Source organism: Tenebrio molitor, chromosome X, assembly GCF_963966145.1.
Source record: "Tenebrio molitor chromosome X, icTenMoli1.1, whole genome shotgun sequence".
Taxonomy (NCBI): domain Eukaryota; kingdom Metazoa; phylum Arthropoda; class Insecta; order Coleoptera; family Tenebrionidae; genus Tenebrio; species Tenebrio molitor.
In genome coordinates, this window is record NC_091055.1 from 1,771,731 (window position 1) to 1,793,925 (window position 22,195).

The 22,195-nt window shown below is 32.6% G+C and overlaps 3 protein-coding genes and 1 long non-coding RNA gene across 9 annotated transcripts; 2 read left to right on the forward strand and 2 right to left on the reverse strand.

Annotated features, from left to right (window-relative positions):
• Positions 1-13: 13 nt before the first annotated feature.
• LOC138140213 (elongation factor 1-delta-like) lies at positions 14-1,821 on the forward strand. 4 transcript variants are annotated; one of them, XM_069061042.1, is made up of 7 exons: positions 17-127; positions 261-352; positions 660-737; positions 851-929; positions 977-1,207; positions 1,285-1,526; positions 1,693-1,821. In XM_069061042.1, the coding sequence occupies exons 2-7, from the start codon at positions 266-268 to the stop codon at positions 1,729-1,731; spliced, it is 756 nt and encodes a 251-aa protein (XP_068917143.1). In that variant the 5' UTR covers positions 17-127; positions 261-265; the 3' UTR covers positions 1,732-1,821. The 4 variants fall into 4 exon arrangements, with proteins under 4 accessions (XP_068917145.1, XP_068917143.1, XP_068917144.1 ...); XM_069061043.1 differs by having other exon boundaries at positions 34-127; positions 254-352; XM_069061044.1 differs by lacking the exon at positions 660-737 and having other exon boundaries at positions 14-127.
• Positions 1,822-2,057: 236 nt separating this feature from the next.
• Art4 (arginine methyltransferase 4) lies at positions 2,058-8,276 on the forward strand. Of its 3 annotated transcripts, none has more exons than XM_069061027.1 (11): positions 2,058-2,298; positions 2,594-2,722; positions 2,850-3,052; positions 3,107-3,223; positions 3,281-3,549; positions 3,603-3,775; positions 5,291-5,513; positions 5,569-5,756; positions 5,834-5,944; positions 5,996-6,162; positions 6,253-6,699. In XM_069061027.1, exons 1-11 carry the CDS (start codon positions 2,097-2,099, stop codon positions 6,346-6,348), a joined length of 1,878 nt encoding a protein of 625 aa, XP_068917128.1. In that variant the 5' UTR covers positions 2,058-2,096; the 3' UTR covers positions 6,349-6,699. The 3 variants fall into 3 exon arrangements, with proteins under 3 accessions (XP_068917128.1, XP_068917129.1, XP_068917127.1); XM_069061028.1 differs by having other exon boundaries at positions 2,059-2,298; positions 5,569-5,744; positions 6,624-8,276; XM_069061026.1 differs by having other exon boundaries at positions 2,063-2,298; positions 6,624-8,276.
• An 86-nt stretch (positions 8,277-8,362) lies between these two features.
• Positions 8,363-10,343, reverse strand: LOC138140216 (uncharacterized). The gene is made up of 3 exons (XR_011162453.1): positions 10,045-10,343; positions 9,877-9,996; positions 8,363-8,420 (listed from the first exon to the last, which is right to left on the reverse strand). It is a non-coding gene; the product is annotated as an uncharacterized lncRNA (long non-coding RNA).
• Positions 10,344-15,215: 4,872 nt separating this feature from the next.
• LOC138140215 (uncharacterized) lies at positions 15,216-16,800 on the reverse strand. Its single transcript, XM_069061049.1, has 2 exons — positions 16,640-16,800; positions 15,216-15,810 (listed from the first exon to the last, which is right to left on the reverse strand). Exons 1-2 carry the CDS (start codon positions 16,698-16,700, stop codon positions 15,347-15,349), a joined length of 525 nt encoding a protein of 174 aa, XP_068917150.1. The 5' UTR covers positions 16,701-16,800; the 3' UTR covers positions 15,216-15,346.
• Between the last annotated feature and the right edge of the window lie 5,395 nt (positions 16,801-22,195).

The window sequence follows — 22,195 nt, forward strand, 5'->3', positions numbered from 1 at the left end:
CATTTTTCGCCGCAGAACTGAGTTTGACGTTACCGTCGCAACCCGATGCCCTAACCTTTTTGTTAACAGCTGTGTTGGAGGCCGTACGGACCTGAGCAAATTTTTAACAAATCAACAAAAATATCAGGTAAATTAAATTCGATTTGATTTATTATATTGGAGTTGCACTTATTTAGCACTTGTGCGTAACAACTAACAGGCTTTTTATATATTGCAACGCTCCACACGTGTTTCATAACCTAAAATAATTCAGTTTTTAGTTAAAATGGAATACCTTCAATACGAAAACATTTGGATCACTAAGTGCATTTATGAAGATGCGGAAACCAAGTATTATGAAAATTTGGCAAAGGTATGTGGTCATGATGTAAAAATGTAACCATCAAAATTGTGCAGTTGAAAATAAAGAAAACACAAATTAAAATTTGTCTGTTGAATTATTTGCGTTTTCTTTGTCAAATTTAATTCATTGAGTGATTTTTTTTCATTATATAACATGTTCAAAAAGTGTGGTTACAAGAAATGTGTGTTTTCCTCTTTAATATTTATTGTAGGTTTCTTTACTAATCAGGTTTTCTTTTTTTCTGTTGCATTTATTTATTTTAATCATTCTTGCAGAACTGGTATTATTAACAATAATGGTGTTCTGTTTGGTGTAGGCATCCGTAACTCCTTTGGCAGGTGAAGTTGCCAAGGCACGACAACTTCTTATTGAAAGTAGGGATTCTTTTAAAGATGTGAGTAAGAATGCAAGGCTTTTGTTTTAACATTATTTCTTACTAACCTGCATCAACTTTTTCATGTTTATATCTGTATAATTGTTTATTGTACATTTTGTTAAATTTTGCAGACACCTGCATCAGGATCCCAGTCAATTGATACAGGCGCAATAAAATTCTTTGAGAAGAAGGCTGTTGAATTTGAGAAATGTAAATTTTAATTACCATCTAGTTACACCATTAATTTTTTTTTCCAGCCATTAACACAATTCTCAATAAAATTCAACAATTAGAGTTGCGCATTTCTAATATTGAAAAAAACGCCGCTTCACCACTCAAACCTGTACAGGAAGTTACAGTTACTTCATCTGCTAAACCTGTTGAAGATGATGTTGATTTGTTTGGTTCAGATTCTGATGAAGAAAATGAAGCAGCTGCAAAAGTTAGAGAAGAACGACTTGCCGCCTATAACGCAAAAAAGTCTAAAAGTAAATTTTGTTTTGATGAAAAATAGAGTTAAGAGTTTTTATAACAACAGTAAACGATTTTTTTTAATTGTTTGTAGAGCCAGCATTAATTGCCAAATCAAATGTAATCCTTGATGTGAAACCATGGGATGATGAAACTGATATGAAAGAGTTGGAAAATCAAGTGAGGAAAATTTCATCAGATGGCTTGTTATGGGGCGCAGCAAAACTTGTTCCTCTGGCATATGGTATCCATAAACTTCAAATTTCTTGTGTTGTAGAAGATGAAAAGATTTCCATTGATTGGCTGCAAGATGAAATCACCGCTATTGAGGATTATGTCAGTATAACAACATATTTTAGAATCGTTGTCACGTCACAATTTGTGACACTAGAGATCAACTCGTTTGATGATATAATTGCAATTTTTATGAACACCTGTTACCGAAATTACCAATTAGCAGCATTAGTAGTATTTTATTTTATATTGTTTTTGTTTGTTTCAGGTCCAAAGCGTGGATATCGCCGCCTTCAACAAAATTTAAACGGAGATTAGTAACAGTTTTAATTTTTTAATGTTTCAAATAAACAGTCCTCATGTATCAATTAATTTACAATAAAAAATTACTTTTTGACGGTATGTTTTATTGAAATTCAAGTTCAAGGTGGTCGAAAAAGATGGTCACGTCATAAAAGTCAGCTGAAGTAGATGGCGCTCCTGTTAGAAAAGTGTAATTTTTTAATCGTCTAGATTTGATAAGATTAAAAAAAAACTTGATCTAATAAGGAATTGTAGAGATGAAGGTTAACTGTATTTCACAATCTGTTGGTCGTTGTCTTTTCTTCGAAATCACAGCGATTTTATGACAGAAAGCATTCGCGATTTAAAGTAGTCGATTTTACAGGTTGTATGTTTACCGACTTAAGCTGGTCGTTGTTTGTTGCGAATGCGAGTGCGTTAGTGTGTGACTGGCGAAAAATGGCGCTTAGGACCTGGGAAGTTGAAGTTTTTAATGTGACAGAAGAAATTGTTTGCAATCCCAAATATAATAAGAAAGTGAAACTAAGAGCTGATTACGATCCACAAGGAATTAGCATAAAATTACTTGACGGTACGTACAGTAAATATAAGCAATTTACAGTAAAGCATCATGCAGGTATCATTATTTTTCTTTTTTTATTATTGTCAATATTATTAAATTTTCGACGTTTACAGCCGGTCATGCCATCAAATCAAATGCAGTTTTGAACTGTTGACTTCTAAAAATAACTCACCACTTTCTCGTTAATTTTTTCATATAATTTTAGAGTTTGCCAACAATTATTTCCCATGTGTTTGAAGAATTTTAATTGTGCTTTGTTGTTTAAATTTAGCGTGCATTGTGTAAAGTGACACTTGAATTTTAGGTGATGATTCTCACATCTTGTCAGAGTTTCCAATTTGTTCATCTTCAGAGTGTTGTCGTGTGGGGCCTAGATCATACATCTTTTCCTTTGATAATGAAGCTCTTTTATTTAAATTTACCACAATAGAAGGTATGTTAAACAGGAACTTACATCACAAATTAACTCTAATCTACAATTAAATTGGTGTTTCTTTTACCATGTGACATGAATCTTAATGACTCATTTGATTATATTATTAAATCATGTCATTTTTAAGATGCAAGAAACTTCACAATAGCTATAACAAAAGTCAAATCTGGAAAAGGTGCATCTGTTTTTTCTGTGAGAACAGAAGATTCCTCTGCAACTCAATATTTCCAATTTTATGGATATTTATCTCAACAACAAAATATGTTACAAGACTTTGTTAGGACATTTACGTATCAAAGAGCAATATTATGCAACTTAGATGACTTTAAGGTTTTATCTTGTGACTTTCATATTTAGTTCTGAGAATTGATAATTTCATTTCAGGATAAAGTAATACTAGATGTTGGTGCTGGTTCTGGTATTTTGTCATTTTTTGCTGCTCAAGCTGGAGCCAAAAGAATTTATGCAGTGGAGGCCTCCACCATGGCACATTTTGCCCAGGTAATCGCTATATTATAATGTCACTACCATTATTAAAACTAACAATTTTTTCTATAGAAATTGGTGGAAGCTAACAATTTATCAGACTCAATAAAAGTAATACCTGGTAAAATAGAAGAAATTGAACTTCCAGAAAAGGTAGATGTTATTATATCTGAACCAATGGGTTACATGCTTTATAATGAGAGAATGTTGGAGACTTATTTACATGCAAAAAAATGGTTATCTCCAGGAGGGAAAATGTATCCTTCAAGGGGAGATTTACATATAGCGCCATTTACTGATGATTCCTTATACATGGAACAATATAGTAAAGCAAATTTTTGGTAATTATAATGATTATATTTAATAAATTGCACATATGAGTTTTTAATTTTAGGTTCCAAACATGTTTTCATGGAGTTAATTTATCAGCAATTCAAAATTGTGCTGTTAAGGAATATTTTAGACAACCTATTGTTGACACATTTGATATTAGAATTTGCATGAGTAAATCAATTAGGCATGTGGTAGACTTTTCAGAAGCTCATGAAACAGATCTTCACACAATAGGTGAGTTTTATAGGTATTTAAAAACCTGCTGGTTACTTATTTTCACATTTTTGATTAAATACAAAATGGATACATTTTTTATTCTTTTGAACATTAATTGTTATGTCAAGTTTGTTTTTTTTAAATGGAAATATATATTTTATTTTTATTCAGGTTGAGATTTTTTTCTGATTTCAATGATGTCTAATACGTTGACTTTTGTACAATCAATATTCAAGAAAATAAATAATAGTAATTTATTATATGAGTTTTATAAGACGTCATTTTGTCGCACGCGTTTTTTAGAGCACGAGGAGCGCAGCGACGAGTGCTATAAGCAAACAAGTGCGACAAAATGGCTTATAAAACAAGTATAATACAATATTTTTTCTATTTTGTCCCTTAAATTAAAAAAAAGTCCAAAACATAATGCTAGGAAAATTATATTTGGCAAATATAAGGGTTGGTAACGCTGGTAAATAAACGAACAATTGTAAGTTTTCAATTTAAAGTGTCGTGAAATGTAGTGATCACCAAGCAAAAACTCACTGAGTCACTGCCAACATTAAAAATTTAAGTAAATGTTCCTGAAACCGCGTATCGAAAAAAGCTCCTTTTCGAAACCCGTTTGAGTGTTATACTGCCTGTGTTATAGGTGCAAAATAGAAAAAAAGTTTTATTATATTACGATTTTTTATTAATGAATTTGAAAAAAAAAAAATCAAGGCGCCGTGGAAAACAATGACAACGTCAAAAAGATAAATGTCATTCAAACGTCAGAATCACGTTCATTGTGGTTTTTAATTTGTTACACGCGCAACATTAGCGTCTCTGTGTTAATCTTGATTGCGATTTTTATTATATTCGAAAAACACTTGCAGCATGTCGGTCAATTGATTGTGATCAATTGCACAATCAATTAATAAACAGCAAAACCAGTTTGTCAAAATACGAATGAAAGTGCGACCAAAATACTTAAATGGCATTTATCCCTTTGACATTGTCATTGTTTTCCACGCCGCGCTTGATTTTTTTCAAATTCATTAATAAAATATCGTAACGTAATAACACTTTTTATTTATTTTCTTGAATTTTTATTGCACAAAAGTCAACGTGTTAGACATCACTGAAATCAGAAAAAAATTAATGTTGAAAAGAATACAAAAATTTCCAATTTTGTAGTGTTTTTCAAACCATTTTATTGCCTTTTTGTTTATTAAAATCGGACAATAAATAACGGAGCTACGGCTTGCGGCGTTTTTTAGGAAACAGCCTGTATAACTTTTCCAACTTTTTGATGCAAAGTAATATATGTTTTAAAATCGATTTAATTGAGAAAAAATGTGACAAATGTCGGGGACTGAAATAATTTTATGACGCCCACAATATCGTCACATTGGGATTTTCGTAATCATTATTTTGTCCCAAGAAACGAAATAAATTATTGGCTCTTTATAAATTCGTTTTTGAATATTCGGCTCAAATAAATGACAGTACTGTAGTTAATTTACGAATTTGTGTTAATTTTTTTTTTAGACATACCTTTGGAATTTCATATATTGGAATCTGGGACTTGTCATGGATTAGCGTTTTGGTTTGACGTAGCTTTTGCGGGATCACAACAAACAATTTGGCTCAGTACTGGACCAACTGAACCTTTAACGCACTGGTACCAAGTTAGATGTTTGTTGGAACAACCACTTTTACTTAAACAGGGACAAGTTTTAACAGGAAGAGTCTTACTCGTTGCCAATAAAAGGTGCGATCGTGTTATGCACTTTTACTTTTTCGTATGTAAATGTATTTTATTTTAGACAAAGTTACGATGTGACCATAGATTTAGCAGTGGAGGGGACAAATCAAAGTTCTAAAAACACCTTAGACTTGAAAAATCCATACTTTAGATATACGGGAGCGCCGGTTCAGCCCCCTCCAGGAATCTCCAACGTCTCTCCGAGCGAAAATTATTGGAGTCAGTTGGATGCACAAGGTGTTAGAAATGGTATTTTTGAGTTTTATTATTTTCTGTTTCGTCAATTAAATGTCTAATTGTTTTTAAATTTTGATTGTGTTTTAAAGCTGTCAACATGGTCAATGGCATGTCGGTTAACGGTTTAGGCGAAGTTTCAATGGATACCACACAAACAATTATTAATAGCAACATGATGGCGAACAATCTTATAGCATTAGGTTTGTGTCTGATGTGTTATTTGTGCACACTATTTATTAATTTTACCTCAGTGGATCCTTCTCATTTATCAGAAGCTACCCAGCCAAACATTCATCCCGGTTGTATTTCGAGTACAGGTAGAGGGCGCGTCGCAGCTAGTCCGACTTCAACTCACACTGCTCAGTTAATCGGCGGAGCGATCTCACCGTCGTTATTTACCTCTCCTAACCCACAACAGGTATCGTTTTTATTCATTTATAACAAAATCGAGTGTATGGCAATCGCCACAAACTAGACAAAGTAAAAAATTTGCTTAAAAAATTTTTAGGGGAAAGTAAGAAGGAGATTATCCAGTGGACTTCGAAAATTTCGGAGTAGTCAAGACCATTCTACAAAAAATATTTACAACTACAATAATTTGTAGTTGTAATTATTTTTGTTTGTGTAACTTTTACGTTTTGTTTTTTAATTTTAAAAGTTTGTCAAGGCAACTGCCATCATCATTTTGAATTGTTTACGTTTTATTGCTCGCACCGCATAATTGTAAATGAAGTTTTAGTTGTTCATAATAATAAATAGCTAATTAATACGGTGTGGTTTTAATCAATAACAAACTTGTAGTGTAGTGAGTGTAGTCTTCATAGACAAACTTTGACAATGTAAAAGTGGGTAATGTTACTAAAATACGATTTTTTTCAGCAACAACCTTTAGTGATGACAAATTATCCAGTTAGTGCTAATTTAATGATAGGAGACTATGTTACCCCGGGAAATGGAGTAGCTATGCCTGCATATCGCCAGTAGTGTGTTAAAGGCACTGTCATGCTCAAAAACTATTAAAAAATTCGCAAAGGATCGCAGACAACTGATTTAAATGTAAAATGTTTTATTATTAATTGTTTTATATTGTAATTGATTTTCAGTGTCTTTAGTTATTGCTTAATAATGTGATTTGTATAATAAAAAAAAGTGTAAAAGATGTTTCTGTTTTGAGCACATTCCAACAGTTTTTTTAGTGTGTTATAAATAGAGAACATCTTTTCAGGGATTAAGTCCCATGCCTTAGCTTATCTGAATGCGGCAGGGAGCAACTTTGTATTAAGTATGACCGAATATTTTAACACCCACGTGTTTGATTAGTATTGCTGTGTATTTATTTTTGTGTAGAGTTATTTTGTCATTCAATTTTAAATATTTACCATCACCTAAGCAATAAATTTAGCGCCTTTAAAAATTTTTTGAAATTGAATGACGTTTCTTTTTAATTATGTAAGTGTTTATTTACATCACTTTCAGTTTTATGTTTTTCATTTTTAATCTGGTCAGCTTCTGTATTAAAATGTGACAATAGTAATTTTATTGTGTACACTCTCGTCTGATATAGCAACATTACAGCTATCTGTTTGAATTGTACGCCATTTATTCATGACTACTGTCGATATTTAATCGTTAGGTGATTTATTTATATTTAATTTATGGCCGAGTAGTGTGTAGTATTTTTTGTGAGATCTGTGAATAATTTTTAAACTTTGTGTTGAAAAAGAGTAATTGTTCAAAAAGTATTTTTGGATATATTTATATATCTTTTTTTAAATCCGCGATCGGTCGCGTCTCTTATTGTAACGCCATCGGTCGCGTTTTAGATTTTATCTAACATTTGTGCGTCATGTTCGAGGACAAATTTTTAGTGGTTAAAGCACAATTTTTTTTACAAATCGATTAGATAGGTAGATGCCTTTTAAAACGACTGCTGGAACAGCTTCTATTCTAATTTTCGAAACACGATTACGTTGTTTTCAACCAAAATAAGTCAATTTGATTAAGGAAGGCAGTGCTTGTTGAGCCTAAAGTTTAAAAAATGTTAGATTTTTTCTGATGGAGCGACCGATGAGGGATTAAATGTCATATCAGTAAGGGCATAATATATGACACAATTGGCAACTGATTTAAAAAATGAAACTCATTTTATTGTAAATGTTGCTATTTTGTCTGTGATATTTTGGTTACATTATTTAGTGAAACACGTTTCCTGAACTAAGTTTATTTTAGATATAGTACAGGATAGTTTGTTCGCCTACCGTGTTTATATATTTATTTTGTAATGTAATCTCTCGATTTAGAAATATCCTGTGTTTAAGTTTTTCAAGTGCATCTGATATTATATGCAATGAAGCCGTCATTGCTAAAATTAATAGGCAATGGAGCATATTCTGCCTTAACAATACCATGTGCAATGGCAGTGTAATGAAAGCCTAGTTACATATAATATATGCTTCATGTATACCATAGGATAATTTAATCTGTACATTGAATTCATTAAGAACAATATATTGTATCACTTTTGAATACTTATCATTTGTATGATGGTTCCATTACCTGGTAATCCCTATTATAAGCGATCATATTGCTCAATAAAGATGAAAAATAAACAAACAAAATCGTCTTATAAAATTATTTATTTGTATTTGTACATTTATACACCATTGAACCTGGTACCTGAAAGTAAATATTTAAAATTTCAAAATCACGTGCATCGAACATAAAACAAGAAATTTCTTAGTAAAGATAAGAAAAGAATGTTGTTACAGATATTCTTGTAGAAATTTGTTACGCCAATGAAATTCAGTTGAACGATTCGCTCATCAAGTGATAGTACGTTGCGTTTCTAGCGATCACAGTTTGTTTAAATATACAGCGTGATCAACAATAACTGAATCTGTTGGCAATGAAACAGTTGAAAAGTATTAGTGTTTTTTGTCTCGTAATTGGCACTGACCGGATGTTTTAACTTGACAGGACAGGACATTAGACATTGTTTGGTTATGTCGGTTATGTTTATGCTATTACAAAAATGAAGCTTTGATGGTAAATTTCAAATTTGCCAAATTTCATTGTTGCCAACAAATTCAGTCATTCCTGATCGCGCTGTATATTTGTAGTTGCCATTCACATTTTTAAAAATTTAAATGAAACTTTCGTTAACGTATGAATATGTTAATATCTAAAATTATCATATTCTTTTTTAACAATGATGAAGTAGTTCATACGGACTGACGTGGGGGTGAAGTACACAAGTTGTTCAAATAATTTACAAAAAATGTAGAGATCTGCAAATTTACAGATTGTAACTTGTCAAAAATAATAGATCTGTAAAGCACTGGGTACTTGTTAGCAATGAAACAAATATCTGTAAATTTTCAGATTAAGCAAAGGTAAATAAAACTGCAAACAGATCGAATCCTTGTGTTATGTCTGTTTTTCGCGCCTCCGTGAATTCGCAATGATTTGGTAGTTTAAAATTCGCGCCTGAAATTTGTTCACCCATTTTAATTTTCAGCGGTTGCTATGATTGTTCATCAATTTTACAAATTTAAAATGATGATATTTTGAACTGGTGTCACAAAATTTGTTGATTTTAATTTGTAGATAAGTAAAAGAATGCAGAAGTATTAAGTAATGTTTACGAAGAAACAGTGATAGTAATGTGAAACGAATTGAAACATTTATGGTTACGTTTGTGCGTATAGGTATCAATGTTGTGTTTCAGTTCTAAAGTGCATTTTGTACAAAGATAAACTATTGGAAAATCACAGTTTACAACTTGTGGAAGAAAAACGGAAGAATTTTGATTGTGCAATGTTAAAAATTCCACGGTACAGGTCCGACTTAAGGTAAGTTGTTGACATTTATTGTTTGTAACATTGGGAGGGGTCGCCGTTTATATTTCTATAAAAATCTAGCCTTGCAGAAAATTTTGAATGAAATTTAAATTAAGTCAGGTTTCCGGAGTGAGTACGTAATTCATAAAAAATTCACGATGCACATTAAGGGTGGTTTAGTTTCAGTCACGTAAACGTAAAGTTTACGCTTACGTAGTTTACTGAAACATCCGTAAGAATGGGTGTAACTTTTTTCGAAGTATGTAGTTGAAATTTTAATTTTGGGTCCTCACCATTGTCAAACTCTCACATTGACTTCTGCGTCATACGTATATCCTCCGTTATGTCGGTGTTGATAACCGTCATAGTAGTACCCACCTCCGTAGGACCTCGCCGCAGATCCAGCTAGGGCCCTGTTTAACTTCCGCTATTAAAAAATAATTCTATGTTGACGTATATACCCTGCAGCGAAACCAGCTTTTGCTCCTAATCCCGCTCCCACGAGTCCCGCTCCTGCGAGTCCTGCCACTCCTGCTCCTACAATCCCAGCTCCTACGAGTCCAGCAGCACCCAGGGCGGTCAATAAAAGCGGTGATCGCCTTTCTCTTATTTGAATTCGGGTGTTAAGCTCATCCTGGTTGAGCGGTAAAGTCGCAGCGTTTATAGCAAACACGAGGCAACACAAAGCCACAAGGATAATAAATTTCATCTTGTCTGCTACTGAGCAAGTTTCTAACTGATTTGGTTATCCTTTACGGCTTGCTTATATAAGTGGTCCAGAAAATATTCATTGTTAACGAATCCAGTTTCCGCACGAATAAAAAACGAGAATTCGTGGTTTAAAAATGTTTAAATAGTAATAATGTGGCGTCTACGTTTGTTTAAGTTGAGACGCGAAACTTCGGAAATTGATGTTTGCCAAAACATCAACTCGAGTGCATCCAAAAGCCGGAGTTGAATGGACGCAATCAATAAACTTTATGTATTTTATGTAATTAACGGAGTATATTTGTCGTCAGTTTGAAGTTAAATTGTATATAGCGTCGAGTAAAAACCCAATTTTACTTGTTTATTTATTTTTTGTAGTTTATTGGGTTTTCCTATCAAACATCTAAAATTAAACTTAGGTATAAGTAACTTGTTCTTGTGGAAAAATTTGCATCACAAGAATTTCGAATTCTACATTCACTACCTAATATTAAGTCAGATCTTCTTGCGGTCAATTTAAATAATATAAGGTCAAATATTTAATAGCGGTTGTAGATAATTATAAATTAATCTGACCGTAAATAATAACACTATCCATAGGTAACTGTACTGAATCAAATATTTGTAACGATTAACGAATATTTTTGAAAGTAAATACAGTTTATGTAATTATAATTTTGATAATTATTATATTATATATATAACGTAATATATGTAATACCTATACCTACTAGGAAGTCTTCGATGACGGAAAGCGATAAAAGCAAGGTTGAGAGACATAGGTATTATTCCATGATCTTTCTTTGTCTCTCTAAAAATACTTTCCTCATAAATACATTATTTATGTAAAATTCTTAATGGTAGGTACGCATGTAGAAACTTAATATGAATAAAAGAACCGAACAGACGAGACCTTCGGGACCCGAAACAACACGATGCATTTTAGTAAGGAAATGTTTTTGGAATTATTGAGAACAAAGAAACAGAAAAACCAAATTCGATTATATTTCCAATTCACTTTAAGGAAAATCCAAACAAAAGCTCATTATAAAAATAACTGCGACTTTTACGACTTGTCTGATGTGAACAAATATTTATTTTTGGTGTTTTTTTGCGGTACATACCCGGAAGGTGGGTATACTAAAATGCAGAAAAGATGTTTGTTTAGATATAAAATTAAAGGATTTTATTCGCCACGTCCAAGGATAGAGGATAATGTTTCTCGTTTGGGTATCGTCTCCTTTGATATTTTAAACATACCGGCTAATGTAGATGTGGCGAGTTGTATGTTGGCCTGATTCTATCACACAGACCGTGAAACATCCTTTGACAATAATGGTGTGGTCTGTAATTTATGACAAAGGCACAGGGTTTCTTTACATTGAGGGTGTGTGATGAATTAACACCACTTGGATCGCAAAACCATGTCAACTGAATTTCATATTTGTATACTTGGGCAAGAAAAATACGTATCAAACATTTATATTTTTTCATTAAATCAGGTTTATTGTTGAGATAAAATATCTCTGCCCGCATGCCTTTTAATAAAAGTGCTATGAGTTATAAAACAAGAGATTTCAGATTAGTGTATGGTCTTTGGGGAAAGCAGATACGTAATATTATTCAATTATCCTCCACTGTCAGTGATTATTGATCATGTGTTACAATCAATTTTCTAAGCGCAAATACCATAACTAGCACCTGCAGGTGAATATACAACGAGTCTCAGAAATAAGTACATTAATTTGAACTGATAATAGAACTCGTTAATACCTTCAATTAAAATTATTCAAAGATTTGGCACAAATTTCGTTACCCGCCTATTGTTTGCTTTTCCGATGCTGATAAGCGAAGAGGAAAAAACAAACGCAAAGAAAACTTTCACTTGTTTTTTGCTAACTTACGCACTGCTGCACCCATTACTGTTACCTATAATGATAAGGGTGGAAGAAACAAAAGAGAATCGTATGGTAGATATTAAACGAAACAATTTCAATAATAAATATTTTAAATTGACTCTAATGAATCACCCATACCTAAGAAAATGACAAAATGTCTCTTAAAATTAGTGTATTAATCCGTAAAAATTCTCATGAAGTAATAAGAGTAATCACTAATCATTACACGAAGTGTTCAAAGGGACCGTCGTTATTGTCAATATAATAATGAAGGCTCTTTTTAGACTCTTTTTAGACTCTTTTTAGCATTCCTCTGTTATTGCGAATTATTGTGGCAACATTTTCTACCTGTTGTCTTAAAACTTCAATTGTATCAATTGGGATCGAACATACCAACTCCTTTATGAAGTCCCACGGAAATTCTCTGGGATCGAGGAGCACTCCCGCACGCTTCACCATTCACTACACAATGTCTATGTATTCACTCTTCGAAAATAAACGCGCCGTTTTCACAAAATTTTATCTCAAATCACAGAATCAACACGCAAACACCTGCCTTTCGGAGTGGTATAAAACTAACTAAAAATTTAATCCACTCCTCGGCCACAGAGCGAAAAAACTTTATTCTAAAAACACAATGTTATGCGCTGCTTTTACAAAAACTATTATTTCAAGGTCAATGTAATTGGGTGATATAACTAGAAAATATGGATGGGGGGTAAAATACTGAAATGAAAATTATATTTCGAAAAAATGGTACATAACAATTTTGTTGTTCTTGAAGAGATCTGTCACTGGTTAAAATTAATGTACTTATTTCTGAGACACGTTATATTTACCTACTTCTACTAGCTTTTGTCCCGCACATTTTATGTTTCCAAAAATGTTTCTTATTAACAAATGTTATACATATGTCTTAATAATAGCATAACTCACAAAAATAGTAATTTATTATACGAGTCTTATAAGACATCATTTTGTCGTACGCGTTTTTTAGAGCACGAGGAGCGCAGCGACGAGTGCTATAAAGCAAACAAGTGTGACAAAATGGCTTATAAAACGAGTATAATACAATATTTTTTCTATTTTGCCCCTTAAATTTAAAAAAAGTTCAAAACATAATGCTAGGAAAATTATATTTGGCAAATATAAGGGTTGCTAACGGTGGTAAAAAAATTGTAAGTTTTGAATTTAAAGTGTCGTGAAGTGCAGTGATCACGTAGTAACAACTCACTGTAAGTCACTGCCAACATTAAAAATTTAAGTAAATGTTCCTGAAACGCGTATCGAAAAGGGCTCCTTTTCGAAACCCGTTTGAGTGTTATACTGACTGTGTTATAGGTGCAAATAGAAAAATAAAATTTATAGGAACAGTATTTTTATTAATAGAAATTACACAAGAGCTTTCTTTCATTCGATAATTTCTTGCTTTCAACGAAATCTTGTTGAGGAGAAATTTTACAGCAAAAACTGTCATGACAAAATCGCGACACTGAAGGTCAAGTGATTTTGCAAATTGACAGTTGCTTGATACAAATTATTGCAAGGTACAACCAAGGAATAAAAACATTAAAAACTAAAGAATTGACACACAAAATTGGGATAATTTGTTTTTCTCCAGTAACAATTGTTACTAAGGTGGAACAATAAAATTGGCAGACAGCTGTTTAACAATTAATAGGTACTAAATAAATCTATAATTGGACCTTTTCAAAAAATTATGTTGACTGAATATTTTGAAGCATAGGAAAAAGTATTATGTACTCATTTTGGTGGGCGTTAAATGACTAGACTAGTTTGGTACACCTGAACCCGGGCGTATTCTTTAAAATGTCAGTTTTTTATAAGGTACTAAAGTGCGATATGAAAAGTGGTCTGAGAGCAAATTTCGTTATCCGGTATTAACAACGAAGGAACAGTGGCATCTGTTACCATACAGAATATTCAGTAAACTTTAATGAACATGAAATACTGTTATGTAAATTGAGCATGTGCAATTATGAGCATTGTCGTCATTGAGGTTTAGAGTATTTCATTTGTGTTGTAAGTTCACTATTCTTGTTAGAATAATGTACAACATTTAATTCAATCTTGAACTCCCTTTAATCAGTTTAATGAAATCTTTGTCGAATTCATGGTCGACGAGTAATCTAGAAGAATTTTCATCATGCCTTTGTTGTTTAATTCGCTTTAATTTTAAACCTGTCCACTTTAATCGATCGAACCTATAATTAATTTTCAAACAGATATGATGTATTCATTCATTAATTATCATTCTACACTTTATGAATTCTGGTCCAAGAAATTTCCGTTATTACCATCATAAATGCGTTAACAAAACTCACAAAGTGTAATTAAATCTGTTTTCCAATTTACTTGAATGGGAGGCTATAAATTTTCGAGTCCTTTATATATTTATCATAATTTGCCGGCATCTCTCCGTTTATTACTACGGTCATTACTTTCCTTTGTATGCCCATTTCTCATTAAAACAGGAAGTGGGGTTACACCACGATCAACCAATGTGTATAATGTGTTGCATAACACTCGATAAGTTTCTAACGAACCGCAGTTACCAGTGGCGTAGCAGCAAATTTAAATTCATCTATTTTTACAACTAGTATTCAAAAAAATCTCCAACAAAAAGTGATATGAATGCAAAATCATAAATTGCGTTTCTCTGTCAAACGTATAAAATGTTTCAATAAAAAAAATACCCTTATTGCATTCATTTACAAAAGCTAATACATATTAAAAAATAAATTAATGTTTTATGAAAAATTTACGTACCCAATTATTGTTCAGTTAGTTTTAAAGATTTATATTTTAAAATATATTTTATGTATCCATTACGAACAGCTTTGTCTTGGGATAGTAAACATTATTGTTATTATTATTATCATTATCGCTGACGAGTCTTAAATTGTTGATTATTATCGTGGCCAATTATAATTTAGCGTGTCGCTTATAATATGATAGCTATTTAGCGGAATTAACCTTTCACTTGATGTTTGATATAAAACAACTTTGTAGTTTTTCACTGTATATTTATTTAATAAATGAAAAGTCCCCATTTTGACATTGAAGTAATTGTTATAATCGAAGCTAAACCACAAAACGATCGGTTATGAGTTTGAGGTTTCGTCGTGTTTGCCTTCTAATGTGTTTTACTTCCACTTTGTGCCGATGCTTCTGCGTTAGAACCCGTCGATCCTAAATGACCATTCTTTCCATAACCTCCTCCGGAGGAACTGTGGCTGGAGGCACTGGCTGATGAAGCAGATCCAGAGAATCCGTTTCCGTTGAACGTCTGTGATTGTGCGTTGGCGGTAGAATCCGATTTGCCAGAACCGCTTCCAGAAGCTCCAGCTTTCGCGCCAGCGTTAGAATTTGAATTGCCGAGTGTTCCCTGACCGAGACCTCCTTTTCCCGTGTAACCTCCAAACGGTCCTCCTCCGAATGGTCCACCTGCTATGCCTGTATTGTGACTGTTGGCGGCGGATGAAGCGTCTGCTTGGCTACCAGCACCGCCCCCGTAACGTCTTGGGTCCGCTGCCCTAGCCGTCCTCACCTGGGAGAGAGGCACATACAGTTCCCCGTCATACTCTATAGCTGGAATCACTGGAAAGAGTAAAAATGTTGATTTAATATTGACAGAGACAATATTGATTTAGTAAATTAGTAGAGTTTTTAATTCGCTGAAAATTGAAGGAGAGGGTTAATGGTTTTAATGGATTCAACCTTGAGAATTGAACAATTTCAGATAATTGTGACAGCGTAATATTTACTCTTTTTTATGGATTGCGAGACCTTGTGGATCATTCTATTTAAACTAAATAAAATGAGATTGGGATTGGATTGCATGATTTTATCGTTAAGCTTTATCATGAATCTCAAATCGTAATATACCCAATTCAATTATTCCATTATTCGAAAATTTGATTGTTTATTGCAAAAAAGACGAAATTCGTTGTTTTTCGCATCGTTTAATTTGTCATTTGAAACAAGTGAGTTTTGTTCTTTTTTCTACTTTGCGTTCGTACTGATGCTATTACGATACTGTTTTGCGTATCGTAATAGGAAAAGGCGTGATATAATAATAATAGTGAAATTTATTTTTTTTAATTTTGACGGATACTGTGGTGTCGCGGCAGACCGCAGACGTGACCTTGGGTGGAATCCTTCAACTTTAACGGTTTTACATTTTAAATTATTTTTTTTCATTGAAAAAGTGGCAAAGTAGAAAAAATACTGTATGACATCTCGTTTATAAGGCATTTTATCGCACTTACTCCTTTAGGGCACTCCTCGCTACGCTCGTCGTGCTCTAAAACCTTGCGTGCGATAAAATGCTTCTTATAAGACTCGTATCATAATATACTATTATTTGAAAATTCGTTTCTAGTTTTCTTTGCCAAATTAGTTCAAGCATATATTCAAAAGTACTTACATTCGTAACTGGCAGCTTGAATGGCCACTATAGTGGATAAAATGACAATTAAATACTTCATCGTGATAGTGATGTGCGTAAGAAAACTTCAGGTGATGTATATGAAGATGATATTTATATGTGACGATACACAAAAGGTTTTGACCCCCACCATTCAAGACTGTCTTTTTATTTGTCCGAAACAAACTACGGGAATCACCTTTGTTAAATACATCAGAAAACATTTCTGAAAAACGTGTTTAAAATTTATGCAAACATTTAGCAAATTAATAAAAATCGACAAGAGAAACATGAATGTGTCGATAAATGATACAGGATGTGTGAAGCTGTCGTTATATTTGCTTAAATGAGAAAAATACAATAACTAATATTTTTCGTTTAAATAATCTATTATCTGAATGTATGTATTTGCATGATACACCATTTTAAAATTCATTTCAATTTTTGTCTGACTCCGCTGTAAAAACCTAATTTCATCCAGAATTTCCATATTTATTCAGTAAATTAAAACATCGTTAGAAGATATTCTGTGGACTACATAAATATGCCGAATTTATTAAGTCAGTTTCTTTTTCACTAGGTCGGAAATTACCAAAATTTACAAGCTAGCAGCTCTTTGGTGATTAAATTGATGTTAAAAGAGAAGTGCTCAAAGGAAATACGAATTGTGTATGTTCACTTGTTAGCAGGGTTGAATTGTTTTATTACAGTGGGGTTAATTTGCACACCTTAAAAAATCATTTAAATTAAAACGTTTGAATCATTACATTTCCTTTGATTTCCAAACAAAAGTGCCAACTGAAATTGGATGTGGTTACTGCGAGTGTGACAAAGAATTGTTGCCGAACTTGAACCTAGCTAGGGGCCAGGAAGTGCTGAGAAGACAAATATTGGATATAACGGGTGTAAAATGAGAAGGTTTCCAAATTGAATATGCATTTAACGTATTAAATACGCAAAAACGACCGAACACCTTCACTTGCGGAATAGTAATTGTTTTATTTTTACTTATTAAAAACATATTTAAATACAATCATAGCCAAATTTGTAAATTATTATTTGAGATATGTATACAGCGTGTTCCAAAACTCTCGCCAAAAATGTTACGTCTATGGTTTTACAGAGGTTGAAATTACTAAAAAAGTGGCAAGATTGCACAAAAGATGTTCTGTTTGTGACTGATAATAATAAGGCAGCTGTAGTCATAGCAACCATTCTATTATAATGTACGATCTATAAATTACAAATTGTAAGGTAAATCGGTGTTGGCAAATGTAAATTAAAAAAAAAATAAAATAAAACGAGCCTTTATAAGGGCTGGTAAAAGAAGGAAAACAGGTTTTTTTAATGGAACATGTCAGTTATGTCCATATGCCCGTCTTATATTAATACATATACCTATTATACACACATAGAGTGTTTAGATACATGATCTCTTTTTTCCAACCTTGGCAACTTTTTATTTTCTGGAGACATACAAAAATGTTTTTTTAATGATTTATTATTCAGTATAGCATGTTCTGTAAAGTTTTGGCGACAGTTTTGCAACACCCTGTATAATGTATACAGGGTGTATTTGAAATACGTGTGTTAATTTCAACCAGTGAAAGAACTCACCAATTTATGAAACTTTTCTCTATAACATTTTGCAAAATTCGCAAAAGTATTCCAAAATTTTAGCCCCCCAAATTTTTATCAAACGAGTCGTTTTGTGTGATTAACTAGGCTCAATTTTTTGTAACCATGAAAATTTTAATTTTAATTATTTAATTTTTTCTATAACAATGTCACTTTTTGACAAGGCTCCGTTTCTATCACAACAGAAAAATTTCGCCCTTACCCACAGGCGGGTATACACTTTAATAACTAATTTATTCCAAATTTTAACTCAAATTGTAATGCTTTTTCGTAAAAATGTTATAGAGAAAAGTTTAACGAATTAGCGAGTTCTTTCTCTGGTTAAAATTAAGACACGTATTTCAGATACACCCTGTATACATAATACATATGTTACAAATAACGGTTTTGATAACGATAACTTGTTAATTTGTCGTGTACGGTAGTAAGTTGAAATTTTTACCTTCCAAGTTGCAAATTCTCACCTAAGCAATTAATTGATAATAATTAATTGGCATTAATCGCCATCCAGGTGTCAATTAATTTTCAAATGATTGACAAGGCGTCTTGTCAGATTCCTTTCAGGGATTATTCGACTTTACGTCATCACATGTATAAAATGTAGTTAGTTGTTGAACCTTGGCCGTACTTTTGACGGTTTTAGCACGTAATTAGTAGATGAGGCATCTAAAATTTGACTTCCCGAAGTTTACCAGAATTTAGATAATAATTGTAATACGAAGATGGAGCGTATTAAGTTTAGGCAGCGTGTGTTTTTGAAGGGTTTATTAGAAACGATATCGCATTAACACGGCACCCTGTGAAATTAACTAATTTACAAGCGTAGACGGACGAATGACGTATAACTTGAGGCAAACCTAACTCGTTTTCTAACTAATGAAGCAAGCATAAAATTTTATTTGAAATTGTGCTGGTTATACAGAGCTAAAAGTTAATATGCTTTAAGTTGCCGGGCCATTACGGAAATAAAGGTGTGCGTATAACGTGCCTGGGGGTTGCGCCGCTAATGTACATCAACCCCGCGTTGTGCATAGTCAAATCAACACTGAAATTTCCATCCATCATTATTTCAAAATTGACGCGTGACGACGCCACACTATAAAATAATTTCCCTTTTTGGATCAGAGAAAAAACTGTTGCTAACTCGAGTTATTGTCGGAAAATGTGTCCCAGTTTCTAATTTTAAGGGATGCAAATTTGGAAATATCGCGGTCGGAAATAAATAACGAGTAGCTTTTGCGGCAGGGAACTCGATAATCGATTGTTCTAATTTATAAGTTATATAATTTGTTGTTAAATTAGTTTAGTCGTCTGTCCCTGAACTTAATTTAATATTCATTAAAGACAACTGATAAAAGTTAACAATGCCTGAAGGGGGAGTTTAGTCCTGTTTTTGGGCGGCCGTAATAAACCTTTAAGCCGATTTCGCTTTAATACCAACTCATTTTCCCCAGCTTTTGCTTTGTACGAAGGATATTACGACGTATGGCTACTAAATTTGAGAGACTCTTACCACTTGAGAAAACATATTGAATTAAACAAAAAGTCCCATTAAATATTTGAATTTTACATACAATGTTGTGACAATCAACTACAAAATATTTCCCAATAGGACAGAAAGAAGTAACGAGATCGGGCAGGTTGATGGCATAAAGGGGAGTGCAGTAGATATCGATAACCGAACTGATGCGAGTTTATTAGGCAAATATCAAATTTAGACGTTTTCAAATGATTCTGTTTACTGGATAAGGACACTGACATGCATTCATAATTTTCTGCTTGGAAGTTGTTTGTCAACTGCCCTGCAGAAGCAGGAATTACTTTTGTATTTTTTATTTGAGATGGGCTTTTCATGCGTAGCTGAACATGTTAAGGTTAATTGATAGATTGCTGTTAAACTGCTGAAAACAACTCCCGGAATAAACTTGGAAGTTATGGATTGAAAGGACGAAACCTAGAGACGTGCCTCTCAGAAATAATCGAAATGTGAATCTCTCTCTGGGAACCTTGTGACCCATTTAATCAACTTAATGATCATATCATGAATGATAAATTTTGATCCTTATTTATTTGACTACCGTAGCTTATGCCTTTATTATTAATTACGCCATCATTTAATTAGCCCGGCTTGAGCTGTAAATTTCTACTACATATATTTTTTCTTTATAATCTCAGTAACATTTAAAATATTAGCAAACTAATTGAACTGAATTTTCTAAGCGATTATTTATTCTTGAATAACACAATGAAAGGTGAACCACAAGCGATTAAGACATTAGGGCGATACCGTTTTACGAGGAAGAACTGAATAAACATAAAAAAATTCATTTTCTTTAAAACATCAAATTTTGTAACTCGCTTTGATGTTTAACTCGCTCCAGGTATGTGGAAAATACAGTACTTCACATGAACCAAAATATTATTAGGTTTTATGTGGATCGATGTTGAAAAGCATTTTGTTTTTTTCGTTGCGTTCTATTTACAAAGTAACGTAGCATTGGTGTTTTTAAAATGTGCACAGTATTAAAAGTGCTTGCTGTTACAAATTTAAGAGCTACAACAAACAGTTATACAAATAAAGGCAATTATAAATACGATTATTAAGACACAACTGCGAATAATAACACAGCTGAAAGACAATTATAAATGTGGATGACTGATGAGTAAAAGGTTGTTCAAATCTGACTACCGTGTGGTGGTTGTCTACCAATTATATTTTCGCTTTATTTGCATATTTTTGTGTTTACATTGTTATCTAATCAAAACATGTTGTTAGTGTGGTTAATCTTCAGTATGCGACTAGGTAGATTAGCATGCAGTTTATCATGTTAAAGTACTTTCTCAATCAAAAGCAGAACTGTACATCGCAGGCCGTTTAAAATCATGATTAAGAATTCACATTTTTCGGAAATGAAGTGAAAGAATTAACCATGAAGTGATTCGCAAGAGAAACTAAAACAAAAGTAGGAAAAGGTATGATACAGGGAGTAACAAAAATAAGTGCATTTATTTTAACTGGTAATAGTACTCATCAATTACAACAATTTTTCTAAATAAAATTTCTTTGAATTTGTAAAATTGAATTGCCATTTGTCCACTTTTTATTTTGACGTGACGTTCAATTGCGTTGCAATTTTATAAATCGGAACATTTTCTTAAACAGGAATCGCAAAAACTGAATGTTTTTATTCCCTTCGTATTGCATTTGATGAATAAAAACGTCTTTCTTTCGTTTGTTTTTTGTTACTACCTTGTTTTATTTCTTTATTAAATGTAGCTATTTAGATTAAAATCGTTTGATAGGCTGGAAAGCAAAGTTTTAGTAAATTTAAATTAATTTTTAAAACCCTTCCCAATTTGTTTTCGAAAAAAAAATTATTTAGAAAAGTTGTTGTAATTGATGAGTACTATTACGAGTTAAAATTAATGCACTTATTTTTGTTGCACCCTGTATATTAAGATGTTCTTCTAATCACATATCGATTTATACGAAACAGTCACTTTCACACTTAATAGTGTTATGACTTCGTTATTGTAAATTATTAGACAACATACTTTGCGGCGAGTACTGTATGTTTATTGTTTTTTAAGCAATAAACAAAGTGCCACTCTTCCAGCTGTTAGTCTTCGGTGTTCTGTATATTTAGCGAGTTACGTTGTGAAGTGCTTTACAAGACACGACATCATCGGATAATCGAGTAATACTCGGTGAATGTTTCCAATAATTAGATTTCCGGTAAGGTGGAACGTGACTTTAAAATCTGGGAAATATCCGTAGGAAAATACGATTTTTCCGAATCATATTTTTAAGTATTAAGTTGTTATTATTCAAAATATAAAAAAGTAAACTCATCTGGATAAATCCCGTTTGATAGAAAGTCGATTGGATTTCAAGTGGTTCGAGTCAAATATTGTGAT